This window comes from Rhinolophus sinicus, chromosome 1 (genome assembly GCF_057876585.1).
Source record: "Rhinolophus sinicus isolate RSI-liver-muscle chromosome 1, RSI-T2T, whole genome shotgun sequence".
NCBI lineage: Eukaryota > Metazoa > Chordata > Mammalia > Chiroptera > Rhinolophidae > Rhinolophus > Rhinolophus sinicus.
This window is the reverse complement of record NC_142501.1, coordinates 77,231,315-77,254,551: the sequence shown is the minus strand read 5'-3', so window position 1 is coordinate 77,254,551 and position 23,237 is coordinate 77,231,315. Positions and strand designations below refer to the sequence as shown.

Here is a 23,237-nt window from a genome sequence, read left to right as displayed (position 1 = left end):
GTGATGCAGAATTTGAGTAACAGTCTAGCAAGGAAGAGGGTAAAAACATGAGCTTGACTTCACACTTCCCTGTGGAGTCACTAACTGAATTAAATACTACCCCCCAGAATGAAAGACCGGTTTATTGAATATCGTACTTAATTTAAGGGAGCTGGTATTTGAATATTGTTTCTTTAGTTAGCTTTCACTTTTCTTTACACAAAAGTGAAATATACCTTTTGGATTTCTTTCACGATGTACTGAAGGTACTTGCATTAACCCCCAAATTATTCCCAGTGTTTAACACTTCTTCCAATTCCCTCCTGCACACCCGCTTTCTTTTCTCTAGAACTAGGATATGTGAATTTTCCTCCCTGAAATGTTTCCTTTTTTGCTTAGAGTAGGTACTGGTTTGGTCTTCTGCTTCTTTTTTTTTCCGAACGGGAAGGGTCTGTATGAATGGATAGCAGCGGAAGGAGCAGAGCTAACTAGGTAAAGGGATGTGCACGTACAGGGGAACTGGAACGCGATGGAAGCCAGACACCTCAAAGCTAAAATTCGCTAGGGCAGGGAGTACTTAACAAACAATCCTCATCGCCAAAGCAATGAATGGTGGAGGGCTGTAGAAGTAATGAAAAGTGACAGATGCCGCCACACCCTAGATTGACTCAGGTTTTTACAAGCATGACTACCATGCCCTAGTCCTGGGAGAAGGAAGCCGCGTAAAGAAATGACAAGCACGGAAGGCCAGGAAGCCAGAAGGTGCCCAAGCCCATTCACCTCCCAGGCAGCGCTGGCCTACACACGTAACTTTCCCGTAACGAACGTCGTGTGGGTGGCAAGCCCCGGCGAGGAACAGCATCCCCTCTTCCCACACCTGCCCATCCCCAACCCTTGCCTCGGCCTGGGGCACTGGGACCCGCGCGAGCCCCAGCAGCCCGGCGGCGGCTTTGGGTAGTCGTGTGTATCCGCGAGCGCGTGTGCGTGAGGAGGAGAGCAAAGACGTGATTACTTCAGAATTTATTTAAGGGCCGGTGGAAACCACTGCAGCAGCTTCCAGGGGAAGCCCTTGTTCCAGAGGAAGAGGAGGTGGCGGCTGCCAAGGAGAAGGAGGGGGGAGAGACCCAGGAGGAGGAGCGGCGGCAACAGCACGAGGCAAGGGAGGAGAGAAGATGCTGTAGCATCCGCACCGGCTCCCAGCAGGTTGGTTCTGCCGGCCGACTGATGCAAGCATCGCGGCTTGCAAAGAGGCTGGGAGGAGAAACTGTGTGTGTGTGTTGGGGTGGGGAGAGGGAGCTGAGCGCTTGCGTTTCTGGAATAGAAGTGTCTATTTTAAGTGAAATGAGACACCCTAGCGCGGAAATAGGATGGGTGCCAGGAGGGGACCTGTCCTGCTTCTCGCATCCCTAGGGACTCGCTTCCCTTTAGCTTCCCAACTCCCAGCGTTAGCCATAAACTCCGGAGGGGCTCTGGGTGGGGGACCAGATGGAGAACTCTCCTTCCAGCTATTCCTCACGCCTTTTCCCAAAGCTCGCGTTTAGAGAGATACCCTCCGGGTGGCCTGGGCGCGTAACCGGAGCAGCGCCGCTAGGTTAAGTTTCTACAGTCAAACCCAGCCCCGGGTTCCCGGCTCCCGGCCCCCAGTCTCCAGCTGCACGCGGGGAGCTGCGTCTGCTCCGGCAAAGGGGCCGCTGCTGCTTTAAGAACCGCCTCCCCCTCTCCTCCCTTTGACAATGGTCTGAACCGAGCTCTGCTTCCCAAAGCAAAATTTGTAATATGCCATTTTTCCGATGGACGCTTCTCCTTTTGGCTGCTGACGGAGCCGCGGGGAAGATGCCGAGATGCTGCCACTCCACCGAGCCCGAGCTCGTTCCGGGAGGGCGCCGGGGCACGCCAGTGTCTAAGCTGCCTTTCTCCTCCCGTTGCTAGGGAAATGGTCCAGGAGTGCCCGGCGTGAACCTCTCCTCTCTTCAAGCAGGAGACTGCGGTTGTCATTGATCAATTGAAGAAGCAGGACCCGAAATTACAGGCATTAGGTACAGAAACTGTATTTGAGTTACAAGGTTTCCCTTCCACTTTATTTTTTTACTTCCCGCCCCCCCCCCGCCCGCCCCCGGCCCCACCCCGCCCCCAGGGAAGATGAGATGCAAATTCCTCCTTGCCAATTACTGTTCCGTACCTTTTGCTTTCTACCCGCCTCCTATCCCTCCTCCTATTTCTCTACCTCCTCCCTACTTGGCTCTCTCCTCTTGGGCAGGATGAAGGATTTTAGTGTGGAAATGATGAAGTCAACTTCTCCAGGGTGGTGGGGGGTGTGGCTGAAAGATAACTGTCCAGCCATGTGGGGTGAGCTGGCTCTTCAGCCATCTGTAAATGCAATGGGGTAAAGGAAGTGTCAAATGCTTCCATTAGAGGTGATAATAATATTTCTTGAGGACAGGGGATTTCAAAGAGTTAAATAGGAGGAGGAATATTCATGTAATGTAATCAGACAATGGCTAGGATCTCTCTCACCTAATTACTTTTCTGTGCGTTAACTGAGATGGAGCTGGACTAGTTCTTAAGACTAAATCTTTGCAGAAGGAACTAACTACCAAGAATAATTGCATCTTTGCCTGCTCTAGGGTCTAAATCCTAATGATCTGCCTGTATAAAGTGATTCATTGACAGAAAAAAAAAGCCTTTTGTAGCACTATTACATCTGAATAGATACTACTTAGAGGACATAATTCTAAGAAACATATTGGATCCTGAAGGCCCTGGGTAATGTCTCCAGTTCAAAACTTTTTTTTTTTGAAATTTGAGAGATTTAGAAGACAGTCAAGGTTATGTGCTAAGAAAAAGGGAGTTGGTTTTCCTTGTATAAAATTCTTTAAGCTAAATTTAAACAATGGGATAATTAAACCAATCAGGTTTATTCTTAATTTTTCCTGTCACAACAAATAATCTCTAGTAGGTTTTGAAATCTTCGTTTATTTCATGAACAAGGCAGCCTCATATAGTAAAGGCTAACATAATTCATGTCCCCAATTGACTTTGGGGAGAAGGAGATAAGGCAAATATCAAAGCAAACTGTTAGTATGTCCTTCCTGTTTTTTCAGGAATTATGTGATACAATGCAGTTTTAATGTTTAAAATTATTACAAAAGTTAAAAGTGGTATATGAGGATTAAATGCACTGGATGTTCAATGACCATAGCCTTCTGGACTGTCCAGGTTGCTTCAGATGTCATCCATTCTGTAAGAGGGTGTTTAACTCTTATACTGAATATAGATTTTTAATTGGTTTTAATACCTAAAATGTGCATTAATGAAATAGGTTATAAGATATTTTAAGGAATATACAAGTATTTTGTAATATATATTAAACAGAATTTGAGTTCTGCTGTAAGAAACTAAGGTAATTTCATGAAAGTGGTCTTATTTTTTGCAGAAACATTTTTTTCCCTCTAGTTTTGTTGAGAAGATATTAGATTTACTTATTTGGGTTGACTGTTGGTGAAGAAAAGCAGCATATATTCATCTTATTTCCTAAATAAGTTTTGCATAGTTTGATGTTTTTAAGTTGGGTTTGCAGAGTTCACAGTACTCACTGGAATTAAACCTTTAGGCATAGAAGCAGGGTGAATCACAAAGGTAAAATATTCTTTCTGAAAAGGTGAACGTTGGTCACTTTATGATAGAAATAAATACTTGAATATGTAATAGCTCTGTATCATTTTACTGTGTGATCTCAGTCAGGTATCCTATCAGAGTTTTACAACAGGCTTGGTTTTTGTTTGTTTGTTTGTTTGTTTGTTTTTAGCATGGATTATTATCCCTACTTTACAAAAGAGAATACTCAAGTTTTGACAGGTGAAGTGACTTGCTCTGGTTCACATGCTACAAAAGTGAAATTGAATAAAGTTCTTTAGAGTGTAGATTTAATAGACTTTCTAAGTGCCTAAGCTGCTTCTCATCCTAGCATCTTTGGACTGACTATGCCAAAGACCAGCTTTGATAGTAATCTAAGAGCCTAAAGTTTGAGATAGTGATCTAAGAGCCATGGTGACGATAAGCCTTTGTTAGAGTTAGGTTAGTATATTCAGGAGAAAATTGTAGCCGAGGTAATCACTGCAGTTATGTTTTTCCTGGGAATTTAAAGTTGTTATAAGTAATCCTGCGTGAAGACAGGCTAATGGCTTCCTTTCAAGAAGGATATGAGTGAAAATACAGATTTATGAATGTTTAAGTAACCCTAAAATTTAAACCTTGCAAGTGTTTTGGCACAAATTGTCACTTTGCTGCCATTTGCTCTTCCAGTTATTTTGTTGTAACCTTAAATATAAAAAAGAAACATACTAGCTCCTGGTAATTATTTCTCAGAATGACACAGCTGTTCAGAGTGTGTATTTCATGCATGGCATGTAAAGTAATTGTTTTAAATATTCAAATGTATTGGAACATTTATTTTGTTTTCCAATTCCTTTCCAATTAATGTAAAGAAAATTTGTAGCAGTTGGAAAAGAATCTCTTTCTTCCATCTCTGTGATAGTGTTTGTATAAAATTCAACTTGAGTAAAATATAAAATATTATATTTTCATCGTGTTTAACAATAGTCATCCTGTGTGTGTGCACACACATGTGCATAAATACACCCTATGTATCTATTCTGTTATTTATTTTAGGGTAAACAGGAAATTGAACAAGTCAAATTCTTACCTTCTGGTGGCCCAGTGTTTTGAGTGATGCTCAATAATTCAAAGTATTATCTTTATTCTAAAATCACCTCCTTAATTTTTTTAAACAAGACATCAGTCACAAAATACTTTCCCTTTATCTATCTAAAAGTTTCTCCTAGTTTTCAGTGGGTCCTGACCAAATCATTCACAGATAATTGAATTTTTCTCCTCAATAACTCAATTTATAAGAAGAATCACATAAAAAGTAATTAACTATTGAGCTGTTAAGTCTTGACATTTTATTTGAAAATATCACCAGAAATATATTCCCCAAGGACAGGAATATGTAGGCTGAAAAATGAATTGACCTTGCATTAGAAAACCAAAGAATGCTGTAGGATCAACAGCCAAACCAGCTTTTCTCCACATCAGCCTTCTGCAAAACCAAGTCCTCTAATTAATAGCTCCTGGCCTCAGGACAGCAACTGAAATTAAGATGGGTTTGATTCTTTTGGAAATATTAAAGGGTACAAAAGAAAATGAGATATTTTCTGATTTTTAAAATGTCAACTATAGATCAGTGTTACATCCTAATGTTTGTGTTGTCAATTTTAAATCAAATTAATAAATGCTTTAAAAACTATTCTGAGCACTTCATTTATTTCATAACCGGGAGCCTCTGATTAGCAGCTGAGATGTGAAGTTACTACATTAGCTAATGTAATTTATGGCATCTGTTTTGTGGAACATTTGAGAGAGTGTTAGTTTATGTTGTTTGAATGGAAACCAGACAATGCAGCTAGCTCACAGGAAACAAAGGACTATTAAGTATAATTAGTAGTATATTCACCTAAACATATTTATGCACCTCAGTCTGTTTCATAAAGCTTATATATAATTCAGTCACTCTACTCTGTGTAGACTACTGTAGGAATTCAGAGAGCATACAACAATAATAAAATGGGAGTTGTAAAGTCAAGAAGCTTTAAACTAGTTGGTATGAAAAAAAATCTGTTGATAAAGTAAAACTGTAAAAGCTGATTATTACTTAAAAAATACTCAGTCGTTTGTGGACTTTTTAAAAAAAGTGAACATTTATTCATTCAATTATTCAAGTCATTCAAAAATCATTTTCTATCCACCCATTGAGTAAGTGCCAGACTTAATGTGCTTGCTGTTAACAATATAACAAATTAGGGTAAGATGGAGGTATTATGAGGGATTTGTAAACTTACAGGGGAAGAAAGGTGATCAATTAATAAATATAATAATAATAACAGCGCATTACTATAAATTGAATTAGGTGGGATAAATCATGAAAACAAAACTAAACTAAACTTTGAGCAGTAGGTGAAAACAAACTGTATTTTGTAGGAGATATGTGGATTGTCATGATCAGAGAAAGCATGTAGGTTGAAGGAAGTCAATGAATCATTCATTTTGCATTGAGGCCAAAATATTTAGCTTGGTTGCAGTTGGGGTAGTTGGGCAGGAGACAAATAGACAATTAGGCTAATGAGCTGCAAAGCATTTGGCGAGTTGAGGGCTAGGTGGCATTATTGGAAACCATTTCTTTACTGAGACTTCCCTCCCCTTTACTTTCTTTAAGCAATGATGTGTGAAGTGATGCCCACGATTAATGAGGACACCCCAATGAGCCAAAGGGGGTCCCAAAGCAGTGGCTCGGACTCGGACTCTCATTTTGAGCAGCTGATGGTTAATATGCTAGATGAAAGGGACCGTCTTCTAGACACCCTCCGGGAGACCCAAGAAAGTCTTTCACTTGCTCAGCAAAGACTACAGGATGTCATCTACGACAGAGATTCGCTCCAGAGACAGCTCAATTCAGCCCTGCCACAGGTATGCTTCCTGGTAGCATTTACCCTTCTTATTGCAATTGAAAATGTGATAAGACAAATAAGCTTTGCTTTATTCCCATTTTTATAATGACTTTTCCCTTTAAAATATATGATATGCATGTTTGGGTGACAAAAATTTAAGAATAGAAAATTAATTCACACGAAACCTTGCCTCAAACAAAATCATGGTACATTGGTAATGGGAAGTATGACGCATGAGTTTCTATCTGGTCTTTTCTTTGAAAATTTTATCTGTATGTTTTGGTGGGGGTAGAATATCACCTGTTGATCAGCTTTTAATCACCAGAATATGGGAGTAGTTGAGTTTCTCTTTCTTGCTTCTTAAAGACAATAATGATATTTGGAAATAGCTACTTTTCTTTTTCAATTATGTGTTCTGTCTCTGGAAATGATAGCTGTTTGGAAGTCTGTTACCTAATTTTTTTTAATTTGTCTTTCTTTAAAAATGCCTAACACCTGCTTAAAAATTCTCGAGTTATTGATGTATTATCCTCTTCCCTCAAAAATAAAACAAAAAAACATTTCACCAGTTTCTTTTTTAAATAAAATATTTTGGAAATTGGAGAAAAAGCAAAAGTTCAGCCCCATTTTACAAACTTAAAATTGTTATATTAGTTTTTTTTTAGTATTTTTTTGTCAAGCATCTTATTTTATAGAAAAGGACATAACATTTCAATGACTTCCTAGCTTATATATACACAAAGTTAATAATGAGATTCAATTTTCTTATTTAAGAATAGCATAATTGTGTTTATTTTAGGTCTGAGAAAAGCATAGAATATGAAAGAGATTTTTAATAATCACCCCAAAGCACTGTGTTTTTTCTTGTAAATACAAGTTTGATTGGCCCTCTGCTTTAAGGACAGTATAGCAATAAATGAAGAGTTGACCTCTCTCTATGAAATTATGTCTTATAAATATTTTGTCTTCATAAATATTAAAATTATATAATGAAAGTTGTTTAAATTCTAAACCCAGCTGTATTAGAACTAATTTGCACTGTGATGTTGAGATATTGACCACTTTCAGAATGTAAAGGGTCACTTTTGTCACATCCCCATTAGGTAATCCCATAACCCTATATGGGTAACTCCTGTCCCAGTTTTTTTCATTTTCAGGTAGTTTGTCTTGTGAGATGCAATGATGTTTCCAGTAACTCTCACCTGTTGGTACATTGGTTTGTTTAATTACACAGAATGAGTTAATTCATTCAAAGACAACTACCAAATTTCTTCACTAAGAATTACACATTTTCAAGCTAGACATTTCAGTCTTTGCAATTGTTCTGCACAAGGTGATTTCTAGAACGAACCATCACGCCTTACTCTTTCTATGATTATTTGAGTTGGTCAATGCTGTTGTTAAAGTGTGGTCTCTGAACCAATCACACCATTCCTTGTCTTCTGTGACAAGCATAGAATGAGACAATCACTTCTCTTTCTGGATAGAGTGTTTCATTAGAGAAGCCTCGGATTGTATTATGTTTGGGGGCAAGTTCAACATGCTTTCAGTATGTCCTGGGACAGTAGTCAAATGAAGTTTATAACTGAGTTGCATAAATGCTCATGTGTTCCAATTTTCCCTATTCTTCCTGTAAGTTGACTCTTTGGTCCTAAGTGTAAGAATATGAATGTATCCCTCCTACATTTATCGTCTTATATTTTATTCAAGCCTGATGCTGTCCATTTGGATCTTAACCCTATCAAAGTGATTCTAAAAAGAATTTGGGTTTTTTCAATTTTTTATGTATTTGTATGAAAGTGAGTGGTTATCTCATAAGGAATGTTGTAAAAATAATGTACTAGAACAAGATATTTGGTGGGGGGGGAAGACTAGACATGTTTTCATACATAATGATATTGTATAGATAAATATCTTCTTAAAGATAGAAGGGCAAAAAAATTTAATTCTGGCAATTCTGTTGTATTAAATACCTAGATTATAATGCCACCGAAAATTTTAAGTTTTGAAATTTATACACTGCGGCACCATCTCTTATCCAAACTCCTTGAGGCTAGTAGTTTTACAGTTCAAAATTTCCCCCATTTTTTATATGTATATAATGCATATTGTGGAACACTCCTCCAGACGAATTTTGGGTAGCACTCCATACTTAACATTTCATATATGAAGAGAATTCTTATGAATATTCCTATTGCGTGGAAAAAATAAATACTATAAATGTCTCATGTTAGTGCAGATCTGGTTTTGCCACCAATTAAGTTTGCAATACACAAATAAAATATTAGTTTATAGAGTGTATAGGTTTTGAAATTATATATTAGGCATTAGGAACCTGTACATTTAGATGAATGTGGTTTCGATCCATTTTACAAATACTTTGACACATTTTTTCAGTATTGGTATGTGTTTTACTATTATAAATGTTGAAAACTCCTAGTAATGCACAGGTCCTTATGACAGTGATTTTCCAGTCATTTTTTTAAAGCAAATTTTTAACATCCTAATGTGTACTTTAATGGCTATAGGTTTTCTGTATTTAATAGAGGAATGTTTTCCTTTAATTGGTATCTTTGAATATTTTTGAATATTTTGTAAGCAATGTACCTTCACTGTTTGGTGGCATTGCATTTGACATTGAGCTCGATGGAGAAAATGACTACCATAAATGTGATTTTTGAAGCAGAACTAAGGCATATAAAATTGAAAACTACTAAAATAACATAAAATGAAAATTACTTTAACAAAGCTGGGAGAGAATTCAAAGCAGAGTCAAATTTTATGACATACTGTGTTTTAAGTAGACTATACAGTACTTTTACGTGTTGATTTGGTAGTTTGCTTTAGTCACTTTCTTGCCTATCAGTCCTTTATGGACAAATGTAGCAATGATTTGAACAACCCTAACCATAGAAAATGTATGTACCTATAGTGTTTCGTTTTTCATTATGTGATTGGGTTTCAATGTGTATGAAGAGTACTGATACTCCCACATTATTCCATATCAGGCCTATTGTTTCCAAGCTAGCTACACACTCACTTTTCTACCTTAATAATGCACAGATTCGTTTAAATATTCCACAGAACCTCAGATCCAGCGTGCCTCAAACTCAGCCTCCCACTCCTCAAACAAATCTGCTGGAATTCCTCACCCAGATGCCTGAGCGTCCTCATAGATGGTGCTTTCTCCCTCATCTCAGAATTCGGTCAACTTCAGGCCATACTGTTTTTAATCTCCTACGTCATCCTCAAATTTCTCTATTCTATGCTGTTTTTCTGCACCTCGCCCTGAACTTCTTCATTGTTCTCTCTCCTAACATTTCCAATTTGGCAAATGTGTCACATTGTATGCTGGCATAATATTGCATGGCTTGCAGTGTCCCCACAAACTTCATGCTATTCTAGTCTCTTTTTTTTTTTTCATGTGTAGTCATCTCTCTGCCCATAATATTCCTCCTCAATCTCTTTTTCTGGCTCACTTCTCATCCTGACCAAGACTTTATCTCTTCCATTAATCCTCTCTGAACCCCTCCCTCCAAATACATTTTTTCTGTGTTCCTTACTCTTATTACTTACCGTACTATTACTAAATTATATGATTATGAGCCTGTGTACCAATCTAGACTAAAAGCTCCCTGAGAACAGGAGCATACGTTAATCATCCACAACCCTCTCAACCCTAGCGTACCAGTAGTTAAGTGCTTTTAAAGTAAAAACAGAACTAAATACATATGTGTTTTGGTGTAGAAGGAGCAGTAAACTTGATATATTTTGTATTGTGACTCTACTGTGTATCATCAACTTCAGTCGGGACTTTGGATTTCCATACTACAAAAAGTGGTTAATACTAATACCTCACAGGGTAGTTTGTGATGAGTAGACAAAATAATATAAGTAAAAATTAATTAATAAAGCATTAAATATGAAAGTGCTTGTATTTGTTTCATTTATGCAGAATGCCAAAATGTAAAATAATTTCTATATATGTATGTCAGTGAGCATTTAGTACAATTTACTAGGAATATTGATAAAATAAATAGTCTTTAACATTTTGAAAACAAATATCTGTCAGTTATTAATATGCTTATTCAGAATATTTAAAGAAAAGTTAAGGGCAGTGAACTTTCCATTGCTAAAAGTCGTTATATATGAAAGTTTATTCTTAGCACCTTATTTACCATATATTGAGGGTCTTCTGTGTATTACTCCTGTTAAATGGTTACATATGTTTGTGAATGGGATAGGAAAAAAGGAATATAATTTGTCTCCTAGAGAACTTAAGGAACAGAGTTGCTTAGGGGGAAGTATATATATATATATATGGGGAAAAAAAATATATGTATATATATATATATATATATGTGTGTGTGTGTATATATATATATATATATATATATATATATATATGAATGGATGCAAATTAATATAGTACCAGAAGATTATAGAAGTATTGAAAATACTTGAGCTATAATATTGATATATTATTCACCGCAGAAAGTTTCATGTGGGAAGTGATATTAGAGAGGTATTTTTAAGAAAAAGGTTGGAAATAACTACTCAAGGGTATTTTATGCGGGACAGTAGAGTTATACATAGGACCCTGCTTAAGAACATTTGGGGGACAGAAGTTCAGCCTGTACTCTGCTTTCTTGGTTAGGCTTGGGGGTCCCAATTTGTACCAAGGAGACAGATGGACTAGCAGTATTGCTGTTTTCTTTTCCTTTTTTTCCTTAAAGAAGACAATAGGAATTAAATAAGGAGAATAACAGATTTGTTTATTGAAGGGTTTATTGAAGGGTTGTAGTGTCAGTGGAGGAGTGTGGCCTATTTACATGTTTGGTGACAGCTAAGGACAAGAGTTTGTATACAGGATAATCAGTAGAATTTTGAGTGAACTGTTGACAAATTAAGATAATAATGGACTATTATTCTGCTGTTTGATTTAGGATAGAGTATGTAATACTCATGTATCAGCTATCTATTGCAAAAATAACGCTATGTAACCAACAACACAAAACTTCACTGTCATGCAAAAGTGTGGCTTTATGAAACAGTTGATCTTGTCTTGAATTGGATGATTGTAGCTGGGCTCACTTATGCCATTGGTTAGCTAAAGGTTGGCTCAGTTAGTTATATGTTAACTGGCCATTGTCCGATATAGATGGCCTCAGCTGGACCAACTGGGGCCTCTCAGTTCTATGCATGTGTTTCATACTGCAATAGGCCTGATTATTCATGATCATGGCAGAGGAATAAGAACAAAGCAGAAACAAGCAAGTGCTCTTTAAGCTTCTGCTTGAGTCTTTTTGGTACTATCACTTGGCCAAGCCCAAAAACAGAGTGGAAAGCAACACAAAATTACATGGCAAAATTTGACAGGGAGGCATAAAGCCTGGGGCCATCAGTGTAATCCTACCACAAATGTAAGCTGAAAACATTTGGGTCATTATTATGTCAAGGAAAGTTTATTATGATAATTTAATAGTTCTCCTGAAGTGTGGGAATTTGAAATATGATTGTGAACCTTGAATCTAATAAAGACAATAGAAATGGAAAGACTATTGAGGAGAAAGAAGGAACAAGGATTGGTAATAAACCGAATGGCCAAGGCTTTGGACTTGAATCAGAAGATCTGAATTTGGATGGGATTCCTTCCATTCACTAGCTGAGGATCTACTGCTAAATAACTTGCCTTCTCTGAAATTGGAAGGAGGGATGGTATCTTCCCTCAGCAATGACTGAAAAGAGATGTGTATATGTGCTTCGAAACCTTTGAACATTATCAAATGTCAGGAGGTATCTTTCATAAATTGGGATATGCTAGTATATACTCTGAAGGGGTAGTAAATTAAAAGAGGCTACCTGTGGAGACGAGGAATATGTTTATATTTTGACATTTTAAAATGCAAAATATTTAAGTGAAACATAAAGAGAGTGACAGAAGTCACTTTTACTTTGAAGGCAATCGACTTAGGTATCTTTTTGGCTTGCTACTTATTAGCTCTATAACCTTGGTCAAAGTAGTTAATTCAAATGATGATAGAACCTGCCTCATAGGATCATTATGAGAAATAAATGAGCTGGAACATGTCAAATGATCAATTCAATGCCTCATAGATAGTACATGCTCAATAAATGTTTAATGCAACTATGGATGCTGTCATAATTACCATAGATATCATCATTATTATCCTTAGCCAACCTTAACTGCACAATTTTACTGGGTAGTAATGAACACTAGCCCACATTAGAAACACTAACATCCTTACTCTCCACAATCTTTATTAAATTTTGGAAGTCCTTTTATTTATTTATTTACTTTTAGTTCTAAACGATACTCTTGCTAAATAAGTTTCCCAAATTCTCCACTTCCTCAGTGGTTCCTCTTACATGTCCCTTGATTACTAGGTCAAACAAGATCCCTTCCTATTGTGATGAGAAGATAATATCTGGAATGAGCTCCCTTCTTTTCAGTGAAACTTAATGCCACCGTATGAAGCATTTTATCCATTGCTTCTGTCAGAGAAAAATGCTGCATTTTTTGCTACTTCTTACTGTAGTCATTCTATTTTCTTAATGTGTTTTTCTTTCTACCAGTTAGCTATTTTTTCCCCTGGCCCAATGAAATGCTATTCACCTATAGCCTTTATTTTTCATTATTTATATCTCTTTATTTATATCTCTTTTCTTTTTTAACGCTTATACTCACGCTTCTATCATCACCGTTCTCCTAAAATACACTTCTATGTGCTATCAATGGATGCATATTTGCAAATCTATTAATCCTCTTTCATTCTTCATGCCCCTTGCATCTTTGTGCCAAGCAATGTTATTTCATCTTGAAATTCCCATGTTCTTAATTCTCCATAACCATTCCTTTTCTAGTATACCATGTATGTTGTCCTTCAATATTCATTCTTTTGTCACATCTCACATACCACTATATACTTATTTACACCCATAATTGCCTTTATTTACTTGTTCTCTAATTTTAAGTATTGCCTGTCCTGTTTAGGACTAATACTTTCCTCTAAATTCTTGATCGCTCATCCTATCTCCTCCTTCAATTATTATTATTATTTTGCTCTTTTATTTTCAATAGCTTCCTTTCTCTCTCTTTCTCTCTCTCTCTCTCTCTCTCTCTCTCTCTCTCTCTCTCTCTCTCTCTCTCTCTTTCTCTCTCTCTCCCTCTCTCTCTCTCTCTCTCTCACACACACACACACACACACAAAAAAAATGTCTTTTTGGTAACATATTAAAATCTATTATTTAAAAGTAAAATGATGACAAGTACAATAACAACAACAACAACAGAAAACCAAAACCCAAACACTGGTGGGGTAGGGTGGTGGAGGGAGGATGGAAAGGGTAAAGAGGGTCAAATACATGGTGATGGAAGGAGACTAGACTTTGTGTAATGAACACATAATGCAATCTGCAGATCACGTATTATAGAATTGTACACTGGAATTTATGTAATCTTATTAACAAATGTCATCCTAATATATTTAATTGAAATAACTGTCTCTGCCTAGCAACAATCTAATTTTTATTTTCCTGTAAACTTGTTTCCCAACTTCTCTGTTCTCACTGTCTCAGTTTCTTCATCTTCTATTCACTCTTTGAGCAACTGCTTGTAACTGGCTGCTCAAAATGGAGTCACCAATAACCAATTGATAAAGGCAGTTGGTTTATTTTATTAAAATTCACTACAAAATTCAACACTGTGTTTACTCCCTTCTCCACAAAACACTTACTCTCTTAACTTTTTTGACACCAAACTATCTTGTTTTTTAAATCTTTTTGACTTTTTCCTCCAATTTTAAAAAATGTGGGTAACTCCACCTATAGCCACACTTTAAATGTTAAATAATAAAGATAAGATGAATAATAGCAATAGCTAGCATTTCTGAACACTCCTGCTCTGCCAGACAATGTTTTATTTAAGTATCCACATATTGAAGTGGGAGTCTTCCTTTCTATTTGAGGGGAATCTAAATAAGTGAGGGGCAAGGCTTTACTTGCAGGAGGTGCTAAGATGCAATTCAACTAGTAAGTCCAGCACTAGCTCAAACACCATTTTAAGGTGCTACAAAGTTTGCCATGGCAAAGCTAGAAGACAGAGAGAGTTATTTTGGAGAGTTGTTGCTTTGCTGTGTATAATGTACAACTCCATTTATGAGGGGTGGGGTGGTTCTTGTTCAGGTTATGTAAGTGAGAAGGGCTTCAGGGAACATATTCAGAGAGCTTGATGTGTTTCCTCCAGAAGCTCAAGTCTAAAAATCACAGGTGTGGCTGGAGAGTCCCTCTATCTATGACAGATTTAAGAGTCATATATCAGGCAAGCTGCAGTTCCTCCACTGTCAAGACAAAAGTTGGTGATTTTTTGAAGAGCAAATTGGACCCTCAAAAGGGGAGTTTGCATAGGGTTATCTTTGTGTAAACCCACAGAGTGAGTTACCTGTTAGAAGCTCAGGTTCCTAAATGGTGAACAATGAGCGACAAACTGGGAGGTTGATATCAGAAAAGAGACAGAGAGAAAGGCAAGTAAAACTGGGGGTTCTACAGAGGGGTTCTTTGAGAAAACTACACACATACTCCAGGAGAAGGGTTGTTGATTGTGTATTTGCCATTCAGAAAGCCCTGACCATGGATGACAACTGGGTTGGTCACATACCACTGTGATCATTCTCCCCAATTTCTCTTTATTGGACCTTGACTCTGAAAGGATCTGCTGTTGTGAAAGGAGGATGTCAGAATAAAGGGAGACCATCATGCCCTCATCCTCCAGTGCAGACTTCAAAGCTTGAAACAAGCCTGAACTGAGTGCAAGAGGGGAAGCTTTTGGATAGGAGCTCAGGGCTTTGTATATTATGCAGTCCTATATTGAACTAGAACTATGAAATCATTAGACTTTTTAATTCCAAAACAAAAGGGCACGTAGTTTATTTCCTAAGCATGAGCAGAAAAGCTAGGATAACTACCTAAAATTTCACTTGAAGTTCATTTCATTATCATTTCCTCTGAGGTAATCAGAGGAGGTCTAATACTGTTAGTTCTGAACCTAGAACATTCATTAAATTGGTTAGGTTAGCATCTCAGTTAATCCTCAAAACATTCCAATAAGGTTGTTATTATTATTATTCCCATTTTACAGGTGATAAAACCAAGGCACAGAGAGGTTAAATAACTTGTTCCACACCACACTCTTGGTAAGTGGTACTCACCAGGATTCCATTCATGGCTTACTTTTGTTTTACCTTAGCCATTTCCTTCATCTCATTATGTTCATCTAGATTTAAAGAAGTCTAAACTTCTCTGGGAACAGTCTTAAAGAGACACGGACCATTGAAAACATTTCTCATGACTACTCCTAAGTTCTAATAAGGCAAATGAAATTATCATTAATGAAATGTGAAATGATTATTAGATATAGTATAATTATACTGAGCATAATTATTCAAGGATCTCAAATCCTCATAATTATGATACCATGAATTTGTCTTTTTATGTACTGAGCATACTTTATAGCCCATTGGGTCCTTTTAATAAGCAAGATAGTATGGGTTCCATGGAAAGAGAATTTAACTAGAAATTATAATACTTGGATTTCATTTTCAACTTCTCCAAACCCTTTGACAATGGGTTTGACAATGTTTACTTACACATAAGTGAGGGAATTCTAGTTTTCTCTAATATGTTGTATACTTTTGCTAATTTCAAAGAATTATAGAGGGTATACACCTTAGCTTTATTAATTTAATCATAGCCATTTAATAAAAAGCTACTATTTATTCAACAAATATTTTAGGGCCAACTCTGTGTCTGGTTCTGTGCTTACAGTATAATGTTGCTGATATCTATGCTATATTTTGTCTTAAGACCTTGGGCAATACAATACAATGACTCCTAAGAATACACTGTGGCAATAAGAAAGTGAGGCTTATAATACACTGAATATCACAATTACTTGTAAATTCTTTGAAACGGACTGTTATTTCTAGTTATTTCCTTGCCTTTAATCCTCTACTGTGATTAACTGTCCATGATCCTAGAAAGGACCGGCTACCTCTCTTAACGTTCTCGATATCCCATTTTGCTATTCCAGGACATAACTTCCCCCTTCTTAATTCTACATCATCAATGTTTCCATCTCTAATGGATTGTAATCAACAGAATTAAATATTCTTATATTTCTTCCATTTAAAAAACCTATTAATGACCCTGGCGTACCAAGCTACCACCCCACTTATCTTTCCCTGTACAGCAAAAGTTGTGTGTTTTTTTTTAATTGCATATACTTGATTTTTCTAATTTATATTCCCCCATTTTTTCTTGAATACATTCAAATCAGGCGTTCATCCCATCAACTTCATCGAAACTGCCCTTGTGAACATTATCCATAACCTCCGTATTGCTAAATGCAATGATCAACTCTCTCTCCATCTTCATTCCTGTTTATCAGTACACACAGTGGAATTCTCCTTCTTTCTTGAAAAATTTTCTCCATTTGGTTTCGGCATATGTCAGTTGCCTGGTTATCCTCCTAGTTCATAGGTCACTCCTTAGTCTTTTTTATTAGTTACTCCTCATCCTCCTGACTTGATTAATACTTGATTACTGCAGGGCTTAGTGACTCTACCTTTTCTCTTTCCATCTCTACTGACACCATTGTTGATCTCTTCTGTCTCCTGGCTTTAAATATCATGTAAATGTTAATGATGCTGGAATGTACATCTCAAATCCAGACATTTTTCCCTGACCTTCCGATTAATATCGTCAAATGCAGAAATTAAATATGTCCAAAACTGAGTTCATGACCTTCATTTAGTCGTCTTGATCTCAATAAAATGCAAATCTGCAATTGGTTTAGGCTAAAAAACTTCATGTCTTATTTCTCAGTGACACCATGCCTGATCACCCTATTTAAAATTGTTATAGCCCTTCCTTAATACTCTCAATCCTTCTTCTCTGCTTTCAATCCATAGCACTTATAGCCATTCAACTCAGTGTATATTGTATTTCTTTGTCTTGTTTATGAGATCTTTCTCCCTCCACTAGATTCTGTTCTGTGAAGCCAGCAGATTCTTTTCTAATGGTTCACAGCTGTATTTTCTAACTACAACAGTATCTGGCACTTGGTTCTTGTTCAAAAATACCAAATAATAAAATGAAATTAAAAATCATTATTTTGCTTGGTGAACACATTCTCCATATCTACTCTGTGCTTATTTGTCAAGTCATATAGTCATAAAAAATTAGACAGCATCTATTAAATATTTAGATAAAACAAGAGAACAAATATAATTTATAGAGCCTTATGGCTAAAGTATTTATGAAACTAAAGTCATAGTATATATGAGGCCTGTGTTGATATTGCACCTCAAAGCCCTTTCCAGAATGAAGTGGGTTTTATATGAGGAGGTGGTGATATTTTGAATATTTTACAAATCATAGCAAGGAAGATCAGAATGTAAATCATTTGTTTTGAAGATGAGGGGTATTAGTGCAAGTTATATTTTTAATGAATTTATTGCCTAAATTAAGCCAGGTTTTAAAAAAGAAATTATATGGACAGTTTTGTGATGTTATATAACTACTATTAATATTTGATATCTGTATCTTACTTTCATTTTATGGAAGGACGAAAGTGTAAGTAGAATGTTTTGGTTAGTTTTTATTTTTGAATCAGTTTGTTTTAGTTATTGATTTTTTTCCATTTGCTCTCATTCTCATTCTCTCAGAAGGAATGATATCAACAGAAAACAGCCATTAGTATTCTCAAGATGAATGACTAACCTATTTTTCACTAAATTTCATAGTTTAATTTGGTGTATTTAATATAAGCATGTATACGATTCATTTGTTTTTTTTGTTTTTTTTGTTAACGTTTCAAGAAAAATTCTAGATTCAGTAATAGAGACATTGAAAGTAACACTATTACTTTTGCTGGGTATTCCTCTTCTGGACCTTATGGCTCAAAGCTAGATATCAACCACCACAATGCTCTAGTTTGGGAAAAGAGAGAAAGTTTAGCATTATAACTGTGGAATTTTTTAAAAACATGACTATCACACCCTAGTTAATTATATCATACATCTTTGCATTGATCTCTGTAATTTAGTTTACAAAATAGTAGCTATGTGTTAGCTTATGCTGCATGACTCTTAGTAAGTCCTTAATATTTCTTGTCTGATTACTTAGGCATAAAGATTTTGTACTTTAATCTTAGTGAAGACTAGTAAACTAAAAGTACATAGAGATCAAATTTTAAATTACACTTTGCATTGCAATAAGTCAAGTTTTATTTGTGACTCTAGTGACTTGTTTGTTTGTTTGTTTGTTTTACATAAAGAATTTCCCCCAAACATGACAGAATGTATTGAGTGAGATTCTGATGGTTTGGTAATTTTTTTCCTGGGCTTTGAATTAGGATGAATTTCCCCCAAAATGAAAATTTTAAATCCTTTTTTGCCTTTTAAGAAGGGGGGGTGAGAAGATGGTAGAAGAGGGTAAAGGGGATCAAATATATAGTGATGGAAGGAGAACTAGCTCTGGGTAGTGAACACATAATGCAATATACAGATGATCTATTATAGAATTGTACACTTGAAACCTATGTAGTTTTGTTGACCATTGTCATCCCAATAAATTTTAATAAAAAATAAAGATTATTACTTACCACAAATAACTACTGAAAATTTAAAAATGTAAAGCCACAGTTAACAATGATATTCAAAAAATTTAGAAATAAAAAACAAATTTAACCTCAAAAAAAAAAAATAAAAAACTGAGATCCTTGATAGTAGAATTTGGAATATGTGCTATGGGAACAAGGTACATCTCATCCCTCTTGGCTCTTGCCCCACTCCCTGCCAGGAGGTGGTCAAGCGGTCTCAGTTTGCCTTCAAAGACAAGTATGAGGATTGACAGTTATTCCTAAAGTATTAGGCGGAAGATTCTGCTTTAAAGTGTTTTTGCAAGCCTATGTTAATTTCTATGTTAATTAGAGGAAATTATTCAAGAATGGATGTGATTAGAATTTAACACCACATTGTTCTGTAGTAAACTAATTTTTCTGGATTATTCTGACGTATGATTCTCTCTCTCTCTCTCTCGGTGCCAAATAACATGTTTTTATTAGTGGATATAAAGAAATAAACATATATTATAGACATAGCAGTTTACAAAATCATAATTTAATTGTATACTCTTTAAGATGAGTCACATTAAAGGTTGTCAACAAACCTTGCTATATCTCACCCCTTGGAAAAGACTAGTTGGGAGTCCCTTGAATATTTTGAGATGGCCAGGATTATTGGTTAACAATATACCTTTCTGATTCTGTCAAATTCTTCTCTCCTCCAATCTGGAAAGAGTGACCTGAAAATAGGGTATATCCAACCCATCTAATTTCCATGCAATTCTGACTTTAAATTCATTCTCTAGTTTTCAAATGAGACTATGATAGTAGGAAAAAAGCATGAGTTGTACATTTCACATCTGGACTGTCGCAGCCCTGTCTCTGTCTTCTTGATTCTCTCTTTTTATGCTCACATTTAAGGTAATCTGCTTCAATTACGATATGCAATATTTTGACTAAAAGATTTTATCTATTCTTGTGAGAGTTTACAAGAGACATTTATGTTTTAATGACTTACAATAGATTTTTAATGGACCAAGTTTAAAAATAATACTGGTGCTAATCTGAGAATTTTTCATGACGAAGGTCTTACCTAATTATCTATTTCTAAGATAAAGGAGATAAATCAGTTCCAAATAATAGCAAGATTATTTTACCTTTGTTAATTTTGTATATGAGAAACATTATTTAACAATACAGAGGATGGCTAAAAAAATATACAAATTTTAAGAAGGGAAAACAGTATTAAAGTTGTAATACTCAATATATACCGATAACAAAAGATGAATACAAGTCATGTTTGACTTCTGCAATTACAAGAGTTGCTCGAAATGGAGACCATAAGCGTCCAGACACTTCTAATGATGGCGAACTACTGCTTGAACAACGTTGACCACGGTGTCCACTTGTATACATTTTTTCGGCACCCCTGGTATTCATAATAATCTCATTTAAAAAATTCTAATAGCCAATTGCCTGATATACTGTGTCATCTGAATATGGATCTATGAACTATATTCAATTTGTAAAAAATAACACATAACAGTTGACACTGTTAGAGTTAGAACAAACTTGTCTATTACAAATTTTTTTGTAGAAAAGATTTGACCTCTGAAATATTTTTTTAGTGATGTTGTTAGATAAATTTAATTTTTCCTGTAAAAATGTAACTTTACTTTACAGTTCAAAGTTTAAAGTTTGATGTTGGTATAATCACAAGTTTTCATGTTTCCCCGCTATGCTAATAGATTTTCTATTTCTTCTTGCAGTTCTATTAAGTTTTTGCATATGTTTCGAAGCTGTTATTAGTTGCATTCAACTGTATCATTGTTTTATCTCTATGGCCAATTTTTACCTTCTATCATCATGAAGTGTCCACTTTTATTTCTAGAGAGATATTTTCTCATAAATTCTACAGTGTCTGATTTTAATAGTATTATAGTAAATTTATTTTTTGTTAGTGTTTGCACTGTGTACCTACCCTCTATCCTTTCACTTTCAGTGTCTCTGTGTCTTTACATGTATTACCCACAAATAATTTCTGGATTTTATTTTTAGGAAGTCTATTAATCTCTCTATTTTAATTGATCTCTTTATATTTACTGTAATTACCTGTATATTTGTGCTTAATTACTATCTTACTAACGGCTTTCTCTTTTCCCCCTTTTGTGTTCCTTTTATTAACCTTTCACGCCTCCTTTTGAATTGATTGGTTATCCGTCTTTTGTAAATCAATTTTCCCCTCTATTACTCTAGCAGTTTTATACTCTCTTGCTATCCTTTCATTATTTAACATACAAATTGACATGTGCATACTCAGCATACCAAAGTGTAATGTTAATGTGTACTTTACCTGCTCTTATATTCCCATGTGTGTGATGTGAAATATATTCTTTTGTGGTTTTATACAGACAATGTTCCTTTAGACTTATTTACACATTTATCATTTGTGTTACTAATTATTCTTTCTGGATCTTGAATCTTTTATCTAAGATTTTTATTCTACCTGAAAAGCAGTCTTCATATTTCCCTTACTGTAAGTCCATAAATGAGTAATTTCTCAGCTTAGAACTTTCTGAAAATGTCTTTATTTCACCTTTATTCCTGAAGGATGTTTTCACTGGATAGAGGATTTTAAGTTAGAGGTTATTTTCTTTTAGCACACTTAACGTATCATTTTATTCTGACTTTTATTTTTGTTATTGAGAAAGCATTTGTCAATTGAACCGTTGCCTCTTTGAAGGTTAAATTGTCTTTTGTTTTCTGTGTGTATGTGTGTGTGTGTGTGTGTGTGTGTGTGTGTGTGTGTGTTTTCTTTTGGCTGCTTTAAAGAACCTTTTTAGAGTTTTACCAGGATTTGTCTAAAATGTATTCTTTTTATTATTCCTATTTTCTGTTCATAGGGATTATTGACTTTGTAACGCAGTGACTTTTATTAGTTTGGGGAAAATTTTACTAATTTTTAAAAATATTGCTCCTGTCACATTCTGTTCTTTCTTTAATTCTGGAATTTCACTTCCCATATGTTCCTTCTTCTCATTTTATCTTCTATAACTCTTACACTTTGTTCTGTATTTTCTATCTCTTTGTCTCTCTATGATTCATAGGAAAGTTTTTTGTGCCTACATTTTGGTGTACTAATTTTCTCTGCTGTATCTGCTTTTCTGTTGAACCCACTTTCTTGGTTTTTTATTATGTTAATTGTCTTTTTAATTCTACAATTTCCATTTGTTTTGTTTTGTTTTCTAATTTCCAGTTTCCTAAGAAAATTTATATTCATGCTTTTATTGTCTGGATCACTATAAGCAGTTATTTTAAGTCTTTTAGATAACTTCAATATCTGCAATTCCTATGGTCAGTTTCTGTCGTTTACTTATTTGTCTAATTGTTTATTCTTATTGTCTTGTCATCTCATGTGCATCGTTATTTTTGTATGTATGTCAGTCATTTTATTTGTAAAATTGTTAGTGGATGTCATTTTAATTCTAGGATTAGATTTTCTTCCTCCAGAGGAAATATCTATTTGTTTTGGCCAAGTAGCTGGGAAAATAGCAATCCTCAATCATCTCTATTCAAATAATTCCTGGGAAGATCTATGATCCAGGGGTTATTCCTTCCAGAGTGAGACTCTTTAGAGTCGACTCCAAATGAGGAGGATTTGCCTGAGCCACTCCATTTTGTCAGGACTTGATTCCAATGGCTGTCTCTTTAGTCCAATGAAGCTGCCAAATATGCTGAGCCAGTTCCCTTAAAACTAGGGAAAAAGCAGACCTCAAACCCAAATTCCCCCCAGATCCCAAACTCTCAGTTCTTCACTGTCTTTCTTTTTGTATTAGGTCATAAGTGAATTAAAAAAATATAAAAAAAAATTCAAAAGTTGTAGTTTTCCTTATCAACAAAGCTGAACCATTATGCACAGTCTGCCATTTCTGGAAGCAAAAGTCCACAAACTTTAATGAGTACAATAAATGTAATTAATTCAAATGACTGCTTAAAACAATTTTCTTAAAATGAACAGGCCAATTTTTGTGAAAAAATTTAGCAATTATCTTAATTCATTTTCTGGTGTACTCCTAGTCTTGTTATATATTTTTGCTAGGATTCTAGATGTC

General features: G+C 35.5%; 1 protein-coding gene across 13 annotated transcripts in view; it reads left to right on the top strand.

Annotated features, from left to right (window-relative positions):
• Nucleotides 1-777: 777 nt before the first annotated feature.
• Nucleotides 778-23,237, top strand: part of PPFIA2 (PPFI scaffold protein A2) — a 456,741-nt gene continuing 434,281 nt past the window's right edge. For 2 of the 13 annotated variants that reach the window (XM_088801002.1, XM_074325352.2), the window contains exons 1-2: nt 1,657-2,015; nt 6,251-6,501. In XM_088801002.1, the coding sequence (XP_088657128.1) occupies nt 6,253-6,501 (249 nt within the window). In that variant the 5' untranslated portion in view covers nt 1,657-2,015; nt 6,251-6,252. Of the gene's footprint in view, nt 1,183-1,654; nt 2,016-6,250; nt 6,502-23,237 lie in introns of those variants that run through there. The other 11 variants (XM_074325354.2, XM_074325349.2, XM_074325362.2 and 8 more) reach the window with 8 other exon arrangements.